We start from the raw sequence: 16,210 nt of genomic DNA, 5'->3' as shown, positions 1-16,210 counted from the left end.
AAATGTTTCAGAAACAATCCACAGCAAAGAAGTCATTCGGCTCGATACGGTTTGAAACATTAATGCAAAGTTTTTATCTTTTTAATCTAGCGATTATTTAGTTTTATGTTTAGCTATTTAACTGAAAGAAACATTTAATATTAATGATGCAAGCTACTTAATAGTACAAGAGAATTTCCAGCACTGGGTATTAGAAACCTTTTTTCCTAATTAACTTTCTTACAGAAATTGTACTACTCACTTCTAAGATGATGAATAAACCAGGTAAGGTAATGATGCCATCAAACCATAGGAAACAGATGGGTGCACGCTTCATTCCTGTATGGTGGGGAGATCTCCAACTTGATAGCAGTTAGCTGCATAACATTTCTTATAGAAAGGACATCGATCCACTCTGAAGCCTTACTCTGGTGTTTATCGGGTGCACGTTAATAAGTAAAGATCTAAAGTGCTTTTACAGTTTGAAGGTTTGAATTATACTACTGTTTTCACACTGGCAGTCTCCTGAATCTACTTTCAGGAACAAAACTGCGCACTCGCTACATTTCTTCTGGAATCTGAGAATTCTCACTTGTGTCTCTTGCCTTATCTGGGTGTCACTTTTTCCATTTTGTGTTTAGGCATCACTTATAGAATAGGTTGTTCTTGCACATGGTGTGGGGGTGAAGTATATTTTCCTAATTAATTGTACTTGACCATTTTTATATTAGTTCCAGAGTGTGCGCTTTTCATGCAACATCATTTAGTAAGCTGGAAAGGATATGTTAAATGTTTTATTGAATAAGACAACCCTGGTTGAGGGGCTGTGGAATGCACTGCCAGAATTAGTGATTGTAGCAGAGATCATGTCAACATGTAAGAATAGATTGTTGAAGGAAAGGTCAATTAAAAGGATATGGGAACAGGGCAGGCACATAGGATGAAGACTACTGTTCATGTGTAGGATAAACACCAACACGAACTAGTTGGGCTGATTGGCCTGTATCCATGTTGTGTTTTTTTTATGTAATTGTATGTAAGTTTTATAATAGACGATCGGGTTCAAAGCAGCCTTGTGACTGCCTATAAATGTAGTTATAATCTAATTCTGGTATTTTATTTAACCATATTGCAGCTGTTTGTTAATATTGACTATGTGTAGCTGAGTTACATGAATAGCATGAATGAGAAAAGCCAAAAGTTATATGCCATTTATATTTGGATTTGTATCTTCTGTGTACTTTTTTTGTTTTCCACCTGAAATCAGTTATCCCATGTCTAGGGGCCTAAAAGTTTAGAGAGGGCAGTTTTTAGTGAAGTTGCCTTATTGGGAGATAAGTCTTAAATCAGAACACCAAGATATGTTAAAATCAGCATCTTGAGATGTATGCAAATTTGTGCAATCATGGATTAAATCTTTATCAGTGACTGCCCAGCCAACTTGATGTGAACTATGCAAGTCACAAAGAGAAACCTTGGACACTCTTGCTGTAGGCCATTCCATTGTAGAGGAACTGACATTCCAAAGCATTCTTTTCAAGAAATCAATGTGCAGTGATTTATGTATCAATTTTCCCTTTTCTACTTGCTCCTCTCCTAAAGGCACTGACTCACTTTGGCGTACAATCCCCCAGACATTGGTTGTGTTCTGGTGTCTCACCCAAATGAGCACTCTTCCCATGTGAATTTTGGCTTATCCTGCCTCCACTCTTCAGCCTAGGTTCTTGCAGCATCTAGCATCCTCAATTATGTTCTCTTGCAAAATAGACTTAACAAAAAAAATTGTTATAGCCTAGACTGTAAACTTATTCTAAAATAATTTTAACATAAAACAGCTGGAAATAAAGACAGTGGTCGACACTGAAGTTTTATAGTGTACTTTAAGACGATTAGCAACCTGTCTACTCTGTGTGTGGTAGCATGGTGCAAGTTTAGGATCTCCAGTTGTGTAGTGGAGCTCTGAAACAGATGGATAATGATTAGGATTGTAATACAAAATTTTCTGACTTTGTTTATTCAGATTTAGAATTTTTTTTATATTGAATGGGGTTAAGTTTACACGGTATATAATCTGATTGCACCAATTTTAGAAAAATATGGGTGAATGTGCTTAAAAATACAAGTGACCAGTAAATCAAATTAGGTACATAGTACATCAAATACAAGTGGAGATCTCTCAGTAATGTGTGTTGGAAAATTCTGAAAGTGCAAAGGTAGGAACTTTCATAAAACAAAAGCAAAATACTGCAGATGCTGGAAATCTGAAATAAAAACAGAAAATGCTGGAAACACTGAGCAGGTTGGACAGCATCTATGGAGATAGAAAGAGATAATGTTTCAGGTCGAAGACTGTTCATCAGAATGGTTGAAAGGTCAGCAACCTGAAACGTTAACTCTGTTTCTCCCTCTGCAGATGCTGCCTGACCTGCTGTGTTTCCAGCATTTTCTGTTTTTATTTGTGAACTTTCATATCCAGACTCATTCACAAGAAAACTTGATTGATACAACATGTCTTTCTGAATGCAATCCTAAAGATTCATCCCACGTAGGTTAAGTCTCCTTCACTATTGTTGGATGAGCAAGATTTCTGATTAAATGCATTTTTTATTGTTTAGTCTAAATACAGTCAAATGCAACCCTAACAAAAGTGTTCTTGAAACTTGGGTTTAGTCACTATGTAATGCATAAATTTCAAAGTACTATCAACAATATTTCATAATTGGAATGATTTATGCAGTCTGTTTAGAGTTTAAACAGTTGTACTTTATCTGCAGCTGACTTGAACAATGGTGTTGTAAAGAAGGAATCATTGAGTAAAGAAGTGACTCGGATATGGGTCAATGAGGATATTAAAATGCGAAGCTTTTCTCCGACTCCGGTAAATACACCTTTATTCAGAATTTTGAAGTTCATTTTTACCAATTTTCTGCCTCTGCTACAAATTTTCAATAGGAACATTCAAACAGAGGACTTTTCTAAGCATGCTTCTATTGAGAGTGCTAGTTTCATGATCAGTAACTCTCCATTTAAAGCTGTGTGTATGTGTGTGGTGATCTAACATTTATTTCTTGTGTAGAGATCCTTGTGCTGACAGCCTGGCTCACAAATGCAGCACCCACTTAAAAGTTGATTAAATTGGAGTCGGATGTTGTGCTGCTTCACCTCCTCTCCGTGAGCATGTGAAATAAATGTTCTGCTGTCGTGTGAACGTATTCATTTCATGGATGGCTTTATAATTTGTAATTCTGTGCAAATCTGAGTGAATTTATCTTAAAGCTAAATTGCAACACCTGAGTTAACACATGATTATGGATTCCCACTTAAATATTGCCTTCATCAACTTGTGTAAACTGTTTCAATTACATTTTTAAATTAGTGAAAACCTGATTTTTTTTTTTGTGTGTGCATTCACAGAGGAGTCCATATCATTATAGAAGCATTTTCTCCACCTCTACAATCCTCAGCACCCCCTCCTCCCAAACTCTTTGTTCTTCTGCTTCTGGCCTCTTGTACACCCCCACTCTCCACTCCACCATTAGCAGCTGTAGGCATCTCTCATCTGTGCTTATTTTGATCTATTAAGGTAGTATCAGCATTACATTAAAATTGATGTTTAAACCCTAATAATGTGGTTGTTTACCACTATAAAAAGTTCATGTACCAGTAGTATTGGACAGAACATTGTTCTTGTCTAACTGCTATTCCTTACAGAAAAGAGAACCCTGGTAACATGAATGAGATTTCCCCCCCCCCCACTCACATCATAGCAACATCTAATTGAGTGTAGCTTTTCACTGAACAAACTTCACAGTGATATTCATTTTTGAAGTCAAAATTTGTGCCATTTATTCTTGGTGGGGAAATTTGTGCTGTGCATGGAGATATACAACGTGCATGAGTTCATGGTTGCCTTTGCCCAGAGATGTCTTGACTGGCAATCCTGGGTGTCAGCCAATTCAGAACTACTTTTAATGCATGTAAAACTAGTAAAATTTGGTAAAGTTAGCTTTCACAGTTGATGGGATGAAGGAAATGGAAGCTTCAGTTCAAGTAACATTAACTTCTCTGGAGTAGGTTACCAAAATGCTCCATCTATCCACTCTTGAGGTAAAGAAACTTCAGACTATGGATTCAGCTTGTACTCCTATTCTCTTATTTCAAATGATTAATAGAAATTGCCTCCGAAAGACGAAGACGAACCCGAGGAGGAAGATGATGAGGAATTGGGCCATGCAGACACATATGCTGAATATATGCCAATGAAATGTAAGTCTCCCCCAAAAAGTGCAAATTGAATTGTCCACGTCCAGGGTATCTGCTTGTTTTAAAGTAATGATTGGTCCATTATAAATTGCATTGTTGAATGTGTGGTACTGTAATTAACGTCACTGAAATTATCGCTGTTGAGAGAACGGAAATTGAAGACTGCATTGTGTTCTTTTTGTTAATTAGATTATAGGTAGTAACTTGTATTAAATGGAATTTCTTTTGGACCGTATACATTTTTACAGCCCAAATTTCAGTTGTATTTTGATATGACTAGTTTCTGACTTTTCCCCCAAATGAATGAAATACCATACCATCTGTTTTGGTGGAATATATTTTACAACTTATTAATGCGGTATATCGTAGCTCTAGCGTTGGGGTGTCCAAACTATGGCTCGTGGGCTTTCTGTATGCAAGCCTGGGCAATCCGGTACGCAGACTCCAGTGTCTCAATTTTATATATTTCTTATGCTGCTAATTTGGCCTATTTAAATTTCTGATAGTTTGGAAATGGTTGATGTTTCACTTGTGGATTTGGGATTTATCTACCAATGAGGGAGCAGTGACTGATAAAAGTAGTGCCCTCTTCAGTGAAGTTCTTTTGTATTTTAATTGTGTATGTGGCCTGTGGCACTCTATGGTAAGCAACACATTGGCCCACGAGAGAAAGTTTGGACATCCTGCTCTAATGTCAGTGACAACAGGGGAATTCATGATCCTGATTTTACATAGTTTCATATCAGTCAAGTTACTATGAGGTGGTCAAATGGCCCAACCATTCAGTGACCGAATTTTGTGTAAGTGTCAGCCTTGGCTCAGTGGTAGCACTCACCTTTTGAGAAGGATGGTCGTGGGTTCATGTCCCATTCCAGAGACTTCAGCACATAATCTAGGCTGACACTTCATTGCAATGCTGAGGGTGTGCTGCACTGTCAGAGGTGCCGGCTTTGGGATGAGACATTAAACCAAGGCCCTGTTTGCCCCCTCGGGCACTATTTGAAGAAGAGCAGGGGAGTTCTCTCCAGTGTCCTGGCCAATATTTATCCCTCAACCAACATCACTAAAACAGATTATCTGGTTATTATCTCATTGCTGTTTATGGGACCTTACTGTGTACAAATTGGCTGCCACATTTCCCTACATTACAACAGTGACTACACGTCAAAAGCACTTAATTGGCTGTAAACCACTTTGGGATGTCCTGGGGTCGTGAAAAACGCTATATAAATGCAAGTTCTTTCTGTAATTATCTGTTACGTATACAAAGAACATTTTTTGCTTACCCCTTTTCAAGTTTGAATTCTTTTCTGAAAATTACTACTGTTTTTGGTGGGACTCTTGACTGATAAAATATAGAACTTACATGTAAAAGTAGTATTCCCAATGTTAGGTACATAAAAATACTGGAAATCCAAATAAAAACACAATTCAGGAAATACACAGCATAAGTAAAGGTCGTCAATATAAGTAAAGAAACACGGGTTAGAGTTTTGGGTGCACACTCTTCTAATGAAAGGTAAACACCCATAATGTATTTTTCTCTTTACAGCTCTTAAGTGACCTGCTGTGTATTCCCATATATAACAGTCTGGTGCTTGTTGTTTTTGAAGTTCTTCAGTGAAGTGCCCCATATATGTGAATAAAATATATTAACTTTCCAAACGTAAATTCAACATTGCTATTTATAGAATGCCATTGTGGAATATCATAGTTACCTAAAGCCGAAATATGTTAGTAGTTTAATGCATTCAGTTCACCAATAAACTTATATGCATTTATTTACAACCTCAAATGTCTGCACCGTGTTGTTAATAGTGAAGGTTGGTTTGCGCCATCCTGATCCAGTTGTGGAGACCAGTTCCTTGTCAAGTGTAACACCTCCTGATGTTTGGTATCGGCTGACTGTACAAGAGGAGACCATCGACAGTGGTTGGCTCTCTGCTTTGCAGCTGGAAGCAGTTACATATGCTGCTCAGGTATTACGTTTTTTTAAAAAAAACATTAGTTTTACTTACAAAAAAAAAATGATATGCAAAGATCTGTGGTATTTTCATAATTTAGTGTGTAGCTATTGTTAGACCAGGTACATTGATTGTTTGTTGTTTGAACCATAGCAACATGAAACATTCCTCCCCAATGGGGATCGAGCAGCCTTCCTGATAGGGGATGGTGCTGGTGTGGGCAAAGGAAGAACCATTGCTGGCATTATTTTTGAGAATTACCTTCTAGGTAGAAAACGATCAATATGGTAAGTGGAAATGAGCATTTATTCAAATTCTAAAAAACAGATGTATTGTAGTTAGCTGCAGTTGTTGAAGTTCTGTGCTTATTACAGGTTTAGTGTATCCAATGACCTGAAGTATGATGCTGAAAGGGACCTGAGGGACATTGGAGCAAAAAATATCCAGGTTCATGCATTGAATAAGGTAAATTACTGAACAATCCCTCCTTTTATAAAAGAACTCCTTCATATTGAATCAAAAATGGTCCATGTGTTTCATGCCTGCTACACTCTCATCTTTCTCCTCTGCTACACACTGTCCTAGATAGCAGGTTTTTTTTAAAAAAAAATTCTTATTGCCCTCCCAGGGACTAAGTTCATTAATATACCCCTCCACCCAAAAATAATTATCCTTCCCTTCCTTTCCTGACAAATGTTTTTCTTGTTCCCATGTTTCTGTTCATGGCTCCTTGAATCACCCACAGGAATGCCTGGGTTGGGTTAACTTGACTTAGCCTGGCCTATGAGTGGATATTTTTCTCTGTGGGACGTTCCTCTTTGGATAGTCAAGAATTCCTAGTGAAGGCTCCATCCTGCCACTCTCTGGCCAGTGAATATTACAATATTGCACATCATTTTAACTTAGATGTTACTCGCTAAATTTTAACCACATGTTTAGTGATGCTTCTTTAAAAAGCGACTAATTGCTGTAGTTTTTATTTATAAACACTTGTTGCAGTAAGCATTCTTTGAGATGTGCTCCCTGCGTTACTTTTGCTAAAAATGTGTGCTGTCATAAAGCCCTTTTTAAACTCTTTTAGCTTTAAAGTCAGCTGAAATCTAGCTCAGAAATGGAGCCCATATTCAATAACTCAAAGCTGCTTAATGTGAAATCACAAAATCTGTTTGGCCAGGATCTGAATGCAGTATAACTGCAAGTGGGATTTGGGTTCCAAAATGTGTTACGATGTCATGATATTGTGTATTGTATTCCGGGGTGTCTAGAAATTTACTGCACCTCTTCTCCACCCCACTCGTGAAGGTGCTCACTTACGTGATTCCACGGATGAAGGTTGCCCTATGGTGCCTTGTTCAAGTGGCCATTTTTATTGTGTAAACCTAAACGGTGATTGGTTATTTGATCCCTGGGGGCAGGGGTACTGCAGCTGGGTGCACATTTTCCAGCACAGTGCAGTGGATACCCTGACTGATTTTCCCTTTCCTAGCCTGGGGTGCTGAGGCCAACTGTAATATCATTACTGCAGTTATTGCAGCTGACCCAGTGCAGATCAGAAATTGAACTGGCGAGTTCCTGTGGCTGTTGGATGTAGCCTTTGCCAACAGCGTTTATTGAGGCATGTGATCCTACCCACAATTGAACAGCTTCCCCACACTCACTGTCAATCAAACTTGGGTCAGGTACTGGAGTGTGGAATGGTTTGCTGGCAGCAGTTAACCCTCAGAGAAGAGAAGGGCAGAAAATTGAAAGTTTTTGTTAGACTAAAAAGCATGGGGTTGGGTGGGGGGGGGGGGGGGGGGCGGGTGGATTGGTTTCGCCCATTTTTTGTGACCATGGTATCTAACTTTCTCAAGTGCTTTCACACTTGACTTGTGGCATATTGTTAACTCATTGCCAGCTGCTCCAAAGATTCAAATCATCATAGACTCAACATTGTAAGCTTTTTGCTCACATTCTGACTCAAACTAAAATTTACAATAAAAGCTGCTTCCTATGACAGCATTAGTTTTATTAGTCAATATTTTACCAAAATAAATGCTTAAAATTACATTTATTATTTGTTCTCCAGCATTCTTCCCAATTTATTTTAAATTCACATGTGTAACATACTGTGTTCTTTGTTTTGAATCTTTCCTTCAAAAATATACTTGCCTGGTTTTCTTCATGTCCTGGATCCTGCCATCCAGTGTTGGAAATGTGTAGGTTAACAACCATGCTGCTGTCTCATTGCTGTGTCAAATCACTGTAGAGATGTTAGCGTATTGGCAGATTGCAAGAATGAAATTTAATGATTACAATTGCAGTATATTATATCAGTGTAAATGTGCTGTTTTTATTTCAGTTTAAATATGGAAAAATCTCTTCGAAACAAAATGGAAGTGTAAAGAAAGGTGTAATTTTTGCGACCTACTCTTCACTAATCGGTGAAAGTCAGTCGGGTGGCAAATATAAAACTAGGTTAAAACAGCTTCTGCACTGGTGTGGTGAAGACTTCGATGGAGTGGTATCCTTTTTGGTTGTGCAGAAATTGAAGTATAATGGATGCACTGCATTACTGAAACATGCGTCTGCAAGTGACTTTCTGAAATCAAAATGTCCATTTTGCACAAAGATCTGTTTAATGCAGAAATCAAACATTAATTAGTTGCCGTAATTACTAGCTGCTTCACAGGCACTCATTTCACTTAATTATGAAGTATGTGATTATTTAATTTGTTGTCTGTAGTGGACGAGAGGATCCACTTTCTCTCACTGTATCTCTACAGGGACACTGTTGACTATATCATCCTCCTCCAAAGTTTCTCTGTTCTCCAGTTCAGGAGGTACTGTCCCTCACTTGTATCTACTCTTGCCTATTGGACCATAGCCAGAGCATCTCTACCACTAGCTTGTCTTCCCACTCCTGTGCCGCTATCTCGGAAGCCGTCCAAGGATGCATCCTTGGCCCCCTCTTCCTTGTATACACGCTGCCCCTTGATAACACCATTATCCGCATATATAGAGTCAACTTTGACACAATGACACCTAGCTCTATCTCTCCGCCACGTCTCTTGACCCTAGCACTCTGTGCTGTCAGACTGCTTGTCCGTCATCTAGTTTTGGATGAGCTGCAACTTCCTCCCGATTAAACATTGGAATGACTGAGACCGTCGTCTTGGGCCCTCACCACAGATTCTATTCCTGTCTCAGGCCAAACAAGACTTTTGGCAACCTCTGTCCTATTCAAGCTTGAGCTAAGCAGCCAACCCCATATCTTCTCCAATTCAAAGACCACTTATTTTAACCTCAGTAACGTTGCCTGCCTTCGCCCCTACCGTAGCCCATCTGCCGCTGAGACCCTCATCCATGCAGTCGTCGCCTCTAGGCTTATCTATTTTAATGTTCTCCTGGCCAGCCTCCCATCCTGCATGCTCTTTGCTGCCTGTATCTTATCCCACGCACAGTCTTGCTTACCTTTCACCACAACGCTTCCAATTTAAATTCTCATCCTGTTCTTCAATCCCTCCATGGCTTTTCCCCTCCCATTCTCTAATCTTGCCCAGCACTCAAACCTCCCACCATCAAACATTCCATTCCTCTGACTCCAGCCTCTTGTGCACCTCCCTCCTGTCACCCCAGCATTTGTGGCTGTGCTTTCAGCTGCCTAGATCATGCTCTCTGAAATGCCTCCCTAACACTCTGCACCTGCGTCTCTCCTTTAATACCCTCCTTAAAGCCCATCTCTTTGACCAAGCCATTCGTCGACCCACCTGATATCTGTTCCTTTTGGCTTGGTGTCTATTTTCTTCCTTGCATCTCTGTGAAGCGCATTGGGACATGTTAGTAGTATGGAGTGGAATTCGGCCATGGAGCTGCAGCACCTCGCCATTGTGTGTGTGCATCTAAGACATCTGTTCAGAACACCAGTGAAGCTTCATGCATTTCTTCTGTCTCTGTACACTGCAGACATTCAGCTGCAGTTTATTACAACCTTTCATGGTGAATTTGGGTTGCTGGAGATGCTGCAAGAAGCCTTTGACATGCTGTTGGTACCACAGTGAAACTGCTTCAGCACTTGGTGCTCAAACATAAGATAAATCCTCATTATAGTCGCCTCAAGTTGCATGGTCACATGCTATTTATGGTACATAAGTATAACTTTAAAAAAAAATCCTTGACTGCATCATTTCAGATAGTGTTTGATGAATGTCACAAAGCTAAAAACTTGTCTCCGGTTGGTTCCTCAAAACCCACAAAAACAGGTCTGGCTGTATTGGAACTGCAGAACAAATTGCCAAAGGCCAGGGTGGTGTATGCCAGTGCTACAGGTATACAAACTCCATTATGTTTTTTTGAATTTTGTTCAGCTGTGTAAAAGTAAATTGTAATGACACGCTGTTGCATTTTTGAGCACTACAAAAAATAGTGCAGGAATGTTGGAGAGAGTTTTTCTGTAAAGCTTCTTCACATTTCAGGACATGGTTCGTCTGTGATCTGTTAACAATGTAGCAGTTCCCTTTTTGTTGGGGCAGTATTTTGGAATGCTGAAGTCTTTGGGACTTTAGAACAGTGGATTCTTCTGTTGCACTTCAATAAACTATCATTCCTCAATAGGTGCATCGGAACCACGAAACATGGCTTATATGAATCGACTTGGAATCTGGGGTGAAGGCACACCCTTCAAGGAATTCAATGATTTTATTCAGGCTGTGGAAAGGAGGTAAAATAAGACCCACTATGTTCAAACAATACAATACCCAATTTCACATATTCCTCTGAATTTCATGATGAGTTGCAATGGCTGTTCTCTGATGTTTCTGACCATTGTTTCCCAGTGTAGTAATTGCTGAAGTCCCTTAATCATGGCAGCCATGAGTTCAGATCCCATCATGGGTTTTAAAATTGAATTAAATAAATAAATCTGGTGTTTTGAGGGCAAGTACATAAATTATCATGAAAGCTGCTGCGTTGTCTTAAAAACTCACTAATGATCTTGATGGAAAGGAGCCTGTCATCCACCAGGTCTGGCCTACATGTGATTCCAGTCCCACTCTACATAATTGACTTTTAACGTCCTCAGGGCAACTGATGGGCAGTAAATTCTGCCTTGCCAGTGTTGCCCATATTCCAAGAACAAATAATTTAAAAATCTGTGAACCAAATCCTGTCCTTGCATACATCCACACACATGTTCTTCAGGGGTTGCTGCTTGATGACTCTTCCGTGACCCAGAAGCATAGAGGCTAGTTGCAGTGCTAACTCCACAGACTGATGGAACCTTGAAACCTTCCTGGTCTGTGTGACTCAGTGGTACCCTGGAGAAACTTTTCAGTAGTTATAGCAGTTTGTATATAGTTTGTGAGGGTTTCAGTGGTTTAATTTCAGTTTCCTTTTGAAGTATAGCATTCAGCCAATCTTAAGTCACCTCAAATTTCTTAACTAGAACTCTTTGTTGTGTTAAGATTAAAGGTGATGTGCATTGTAATGGTTTGTAATTTTGTGTTTCCAGTTTAATTATTACTGGCTGAACATCATGAAACTATTTCATTTTAAATTATATTCGAATTAGTCCGTTCCACAAGATATGTGGCACTTTTTCCTTTTTTTTTAAACTCTGAATTAAATAGGTTGTAAAAATGTCTCACAGCAACTTCATGTATAAATAATTACTGGAGGGAGGGGAGCAGAAGAAATGATCCCCACAGAGTGCTGATTTTACCTTAGCTCCGAGGATTCTTTGGAGACCTGCTCCTGGGGCTACTCTTTCGGCTGTTGCCATTAAGTGCCCCTAGTGGACTTGGAGGGGAGCGTGGAGAGAGAATCACTGTTCCTGTTTGTGTTTTGCGGGGAAAATACCTGGCCCCTCCTTGGCAGCACCTCATAGCAGCCCAGTGCGATTGGTAATCCTTATCTGATCAAAATTGTAGACTTGAATCGTACTCTTCACTCTGGAATTCAGCTATTTTTGAAAAAAAATTATGATGTTTTCACAACGCCTATTTATTTTGTGTGTGATATAAATATAAAATTATTAGAAATATATGTATGCAATGATTTTGTTTATAATTTGTTCTTCAATAAACTAGAGGTGTTGGGGCAATGGAAATTGTTGCCATGGACATGAAGCTAAGGGGCATGTATATAGCAAGACAACTGAGCTTTTCTGGAGTAACGTTCAAAATTGAAGAAGTTCCCCTCAGCCAAGATTACATCAAGATGTATAATAAAGCAGTTAAGCTGGTAAGTCATTGTATAAACTTCAGACTTTTCATTGGATACTTGTAAAAATAGGAAGTGAAAGTGCTGTGGCCCATAGTCACCACTTTGTTCGTGTAAGGCTCTTTAGCAGTTTTGTGAACGTTTAAGTTTAAACGGGCAAAGTCCATTTTAGTAGCATCTGGTTTGTGCTTTGAAGCCACTGATTTTAGATCTTCACTGTTGGTGGTTTCCATACATGGTCATAAACCCCTGCTCCATAGTGTTAGGGAAGTAAGAAATCAAAGCTGTAGCAATAAGTTGCCTGTAAACAATTTGAATTTACCCAGCACCTGAACAGAATACACCATCTCCTGTGAACATCTCGTACCAGGGATATCATAAGAGCTTTGCATGGTGCTGAAGTGTGGAGTAGATGAATTAGACCAGTCTCTGAATCTGAGATAAATGTTGGATGAATCTAAAAACTATTGCTGACTTCTGTGATCCTTCCAAGATGGGAGGCAGTGATTGGGTCGTCTAGGGTATGGTAAGAGCAACCTAACTATTAGCCTTAGTGTAGGGAGCACTACTCTTGAATTTCCTACATAAGAAAGCATGGCGCTATTTTCTGCTTCTACAGATAATATAAATAGTATTTCCTACTTATTTATCTTGCGGGAATGTTCTGTGTAAATCCTTTCTGGACTGCAAAGGTAATTAATCAAAACAGTAGATTATGTATAAAGAAAAGGTAAGGACTTGCATTTATACGGTGCCGTTTTAAAATAAAGCGCCTTACAGCCAAGGAAGCACTTTTGAAGTGCGGAATGCATTGTTGTAATGTAGGAAACATGGCAGCTAATTTGTGCATAACAAAGTCCCAGAAACAGCAATGTGATGACCAGATAATCTGTTCAGCGATGTTGGTTGAGGGATATTGTCTCATCTGAAGTTTGGGTGGAGGAGTGGAAAGTGAGCGATTTCTTCTAATGTCTGTTGAGACTTGTTAATTTTGAGCTTGCAGTCCAAATGAAATAGTTTGCTTCCATCTACAGTATCTATGCCTCTGCATTTTAAAGACCTAAATCATGCTTTCCTAATGTCTCAGTTGGTCAAGTTAGAGATTAGCCGAGCGTTACCGACCAGCCGTGTCCCAGGTTCGATTTTTGGTTCGTGCTGAGTTAGCTGATTTCAACCTGGTAGCAGACGGGGTGCAGCAGTTGACCTTGATGCCCCTAAGGAGAAACAAATTAGCCAGGGTTGCCACTCTTGGTACCCAGCAACCACTACAGGAAATGCATGTGTGGACATTGAGTGAAAACTGGGTGTGGCTGTGATGCCCCCATGGAGGACCATGCATCAATGACATGAGAGGTATCTTTGAGAGGAGGAAGGAAGAAAATTAATGGAAAAGGTGGAAGTAAAAGACCTGAATCATATTTTAATCTTTTTCTCTTCTCCACACCCCCCCCGCCCCCCCACCAAATTAATGTGCAATTTAATCATAAAACTGCAATTTAACAGCACCGAAGGAGGTCATTTGGCCGTGGTCACTGTTGCTACACAGAGGTCTACTGTAATCCCATTGCTCTATCGCTGTAGCCTTTTATATGTTTTGAATATTTATCTAATTTTTCTTTAAATGATTTATTGTCTCTGCCTCAATAGCTATTAATGGTAAAGCACTCCATGTTCTAATAACCTGTGTGAAAACATCTCTTGTAGAATTTACTGATCAGTCTAAAACTTTGTACTATAGCAGTGATGGGAATATTAGGACTGGAAGGCAGTGACATACTGAATGAAGCAGTTTTCTTTCCCTTGTAGAATGAAACTGTCTTGAATTGTGTAAAAGTTTAGATTTCAAAGCTGACTCGTTTTCCTTTTCAGTGGGTGGAGGCCAGGGAGAAATTTCAGATGTCGGCGGAGCTAATTGATGCAGAACAGCGGATGAAGAAGTCCATGTGGGGACAGTTCTGGTCGGCACATCAGAGGTTTTTCAAATATCTCTGCATAGCTTCCAAAGTTAGGAGAATAGTACAACTCGCCCGGGAAGAAATCAAAAATGGAAAGGTAAGGGGACACAGGTTCAAGCTAATGAACGACAAATTTAGGACTGATGTCATGAAATTCTCCCTTACGCAGAGCGATCAGTGTGTGGAATGGAATCTCCGGATAGACTTGGAAACCCTGGTATTAAGGAGCAATTGGATATTGAAGATAAACAAATTAAACGGACCGAATGGTCGTCTTTGTAATTGTCTTGTGAATGTTATATTTAAGCATCTGTTTTACCTTCAACTAGAGTAGATACTAACTGTGAAATTAATTTGAGCTTAAAGGCTGTGTACAGTTTTTTTTTACCCTACTGGGAAGAGCAAGTCTAAATTATGGAAAAATGTTATTGCCCACAGGTGAACTCTGCATCCATAGTTCCAGTAAGGCTGAAAATGCTGCAGGTTGTCATCATACAAAGCAAAATGTAGCAAACTTAATGCCAGCAATATTACTCTTCAGCTGTAAATCACAGTTGCCAGTAACAGCACTGTAAAATGCCTATTAGTGTTGGACCTTTGATACAAAAACCTGCTTGGGAATGTGACTTGCCCAGTGCAATTTTCTAGCAAGTTGTTCATTGTGGTGCATTTGAAATGGTATTGAATTTGGTTGGGGGGGATTAAAGAATTTCCACAGATTGGTTTTAAAGAAAACTGACCCCTTTTTAGAGCATGTTATTTTTGCTTTACACATTTTAGTTCCAGATATCTGCAGCAGTACGAGGAGTATTTCCACTACTGCAGAGGTGACTAAGAAGAGGTCTGTTAGATTTTTTTTAAATTGAGGTTTTGAGAGTGAATAGAGAAAAACATTCTCTTTGGGGGAGTCATCACTTCAAAATTGTCACAAATAGTGAGAAAAGGTTAGGAAATATTTCTTTACACAGAGCGTTGGAGCATGAAATGCTTTGCTATAGGTAATGGTTGAGGCACAGACCATTGCTCTTTGAATGAATAGTTGAAGCAGGGAAAGATTCAAGGCCATGGGGAGGCAGTGGGGCAGTAGAGTAGTTTGGATTGCTCCAACAAGTGTCAAAATAGGCAGAATGTGGGTTGACTGACACACTCTTGTGCTATAAACTTTTATGGTTCTATAGGGTAGGGTCTTCATACTAGCACATGGGTTTACTGTGCTTGAATACATTGCGGTCATTCATTTTCAAATGCCCCCCTCTATGCAGTATGTAGCCCCTTGTTTTGAAGAGTCTGTATAGCTATTCAATTACATTCCTGCAACTACACCTCAAGATCTGTGCAATGAACCCGTCTGGTCCTGGAGCTTCATTGCGATGATGGCTTCACTAACCATGGCAGTTGTAGGAATCTTAGCCGGGTTATGCTGTGGCTGCAATGTGACTTTGTTGAGGTGTTTGTCACAATGATGGACTGTCCATTCAAAACTTTATCAAAAGTGCTTGTGCCATCTCTGCCTTGCCAGTGAAGAAAGGTGACACTATCCATACTCTTTAGAGTTGTACTATTGGTATACTTGGGCCTTTAGCGTATCATGGAGCTTTTTGTCATTCTGATCTGGATTGGATTTTGCAGCTTTTATATTCTCACCAATGATCTTTCATTTGCCACAACTTAACTTGGGCCAGTGCACTAATATTTCTGTAGGGTGCTTTCTTTGCAGTAGAGTTGGCTGTTCTGTGCCCTCTTCAAGGAATGTTTTGATTGGAGTGGTCGTTTTTATCAAGCCAATATTTGACAACGCTGATTGTGGTAGCAGTAGCCTTGTAAGTCTTCCACTTGCTCTCACTGTCCTGA

At 39.5% G+C, this 16,210-nt stretch overlaps 1 protein-coding gene across 3 annotated transcripts in view; it reads left to right on the top strand.

Moving 5' to 3' along the window:
* Nucleotides 1–16,210, top strand: part of sbno1 (strawberry notch homolog 1 (Drosophila)) — an 84,298-nt gene that overhangs the window by 28,508 nt on the left and 39,580 nt on the right. For 2 of the 3 annotated variants that reach the window (XM_068006228.1, XM_068006230.1), the window contains 11 exons: nt 226–264; nt 2,754–2,857; nt 4,152–4,245; nt 6,061–6,221; nt 6,360–6,493; nt 6,581–6,671; nt 8,548–8,709; nt 10,378–10,513; nt 10,800–10,905; nt 12,272–12,425; nt 14,274–14,456. In XM_068006228.1, coding sequence (XP_067862329.1) covers nt 226–264; nt 2,754–2,857; nt 4,152–4,245; nt 6,061–6,221; nt 6,360–6,493; nt 6,581–6,671; nt 8,548–8,709; nt 10,378–10,513; nt 10,800–10,905; nt 12,272–12,425; nt 14,274–14,456 — 1,364 coding nt within the window. The remainder of the gene's footprint in view (nt 1–225; nt 265–2,753; nt 2,858–4,151; nt 4,246–6,060; nt 6,222–6,359; nt 6,494–6,580; nt 6,672–8,547; nt 8,710–10,377; nt 10,514–10,799; nt 10,906–12,271; nt 12,426–14,273; nt 14,457–16,210) is intronic. The other variant, XM_068006229.1, reaches the window with a different exon arrangement.

This window comes from Heptranchias perlo, chromosome 25 (genome assembly GCF_035084215.1).
Source record: "Heptranchias perlo isolate sHepPer1 chromosome 25, sHepPer1.hap1, whole genome shotgun sequence".
NCBI classification, from domain to species: Eukaryota; Metazoa; Chordata; class Chondrichthyes; order Hexanchiformes; family Hexanchidae; genus Heptranchias; species Heptranchias perlo.
Note: the sequence above shows the minus strand (reverse complement) of the source record. Positions and strands in the feature narration are given on the sequence as shown.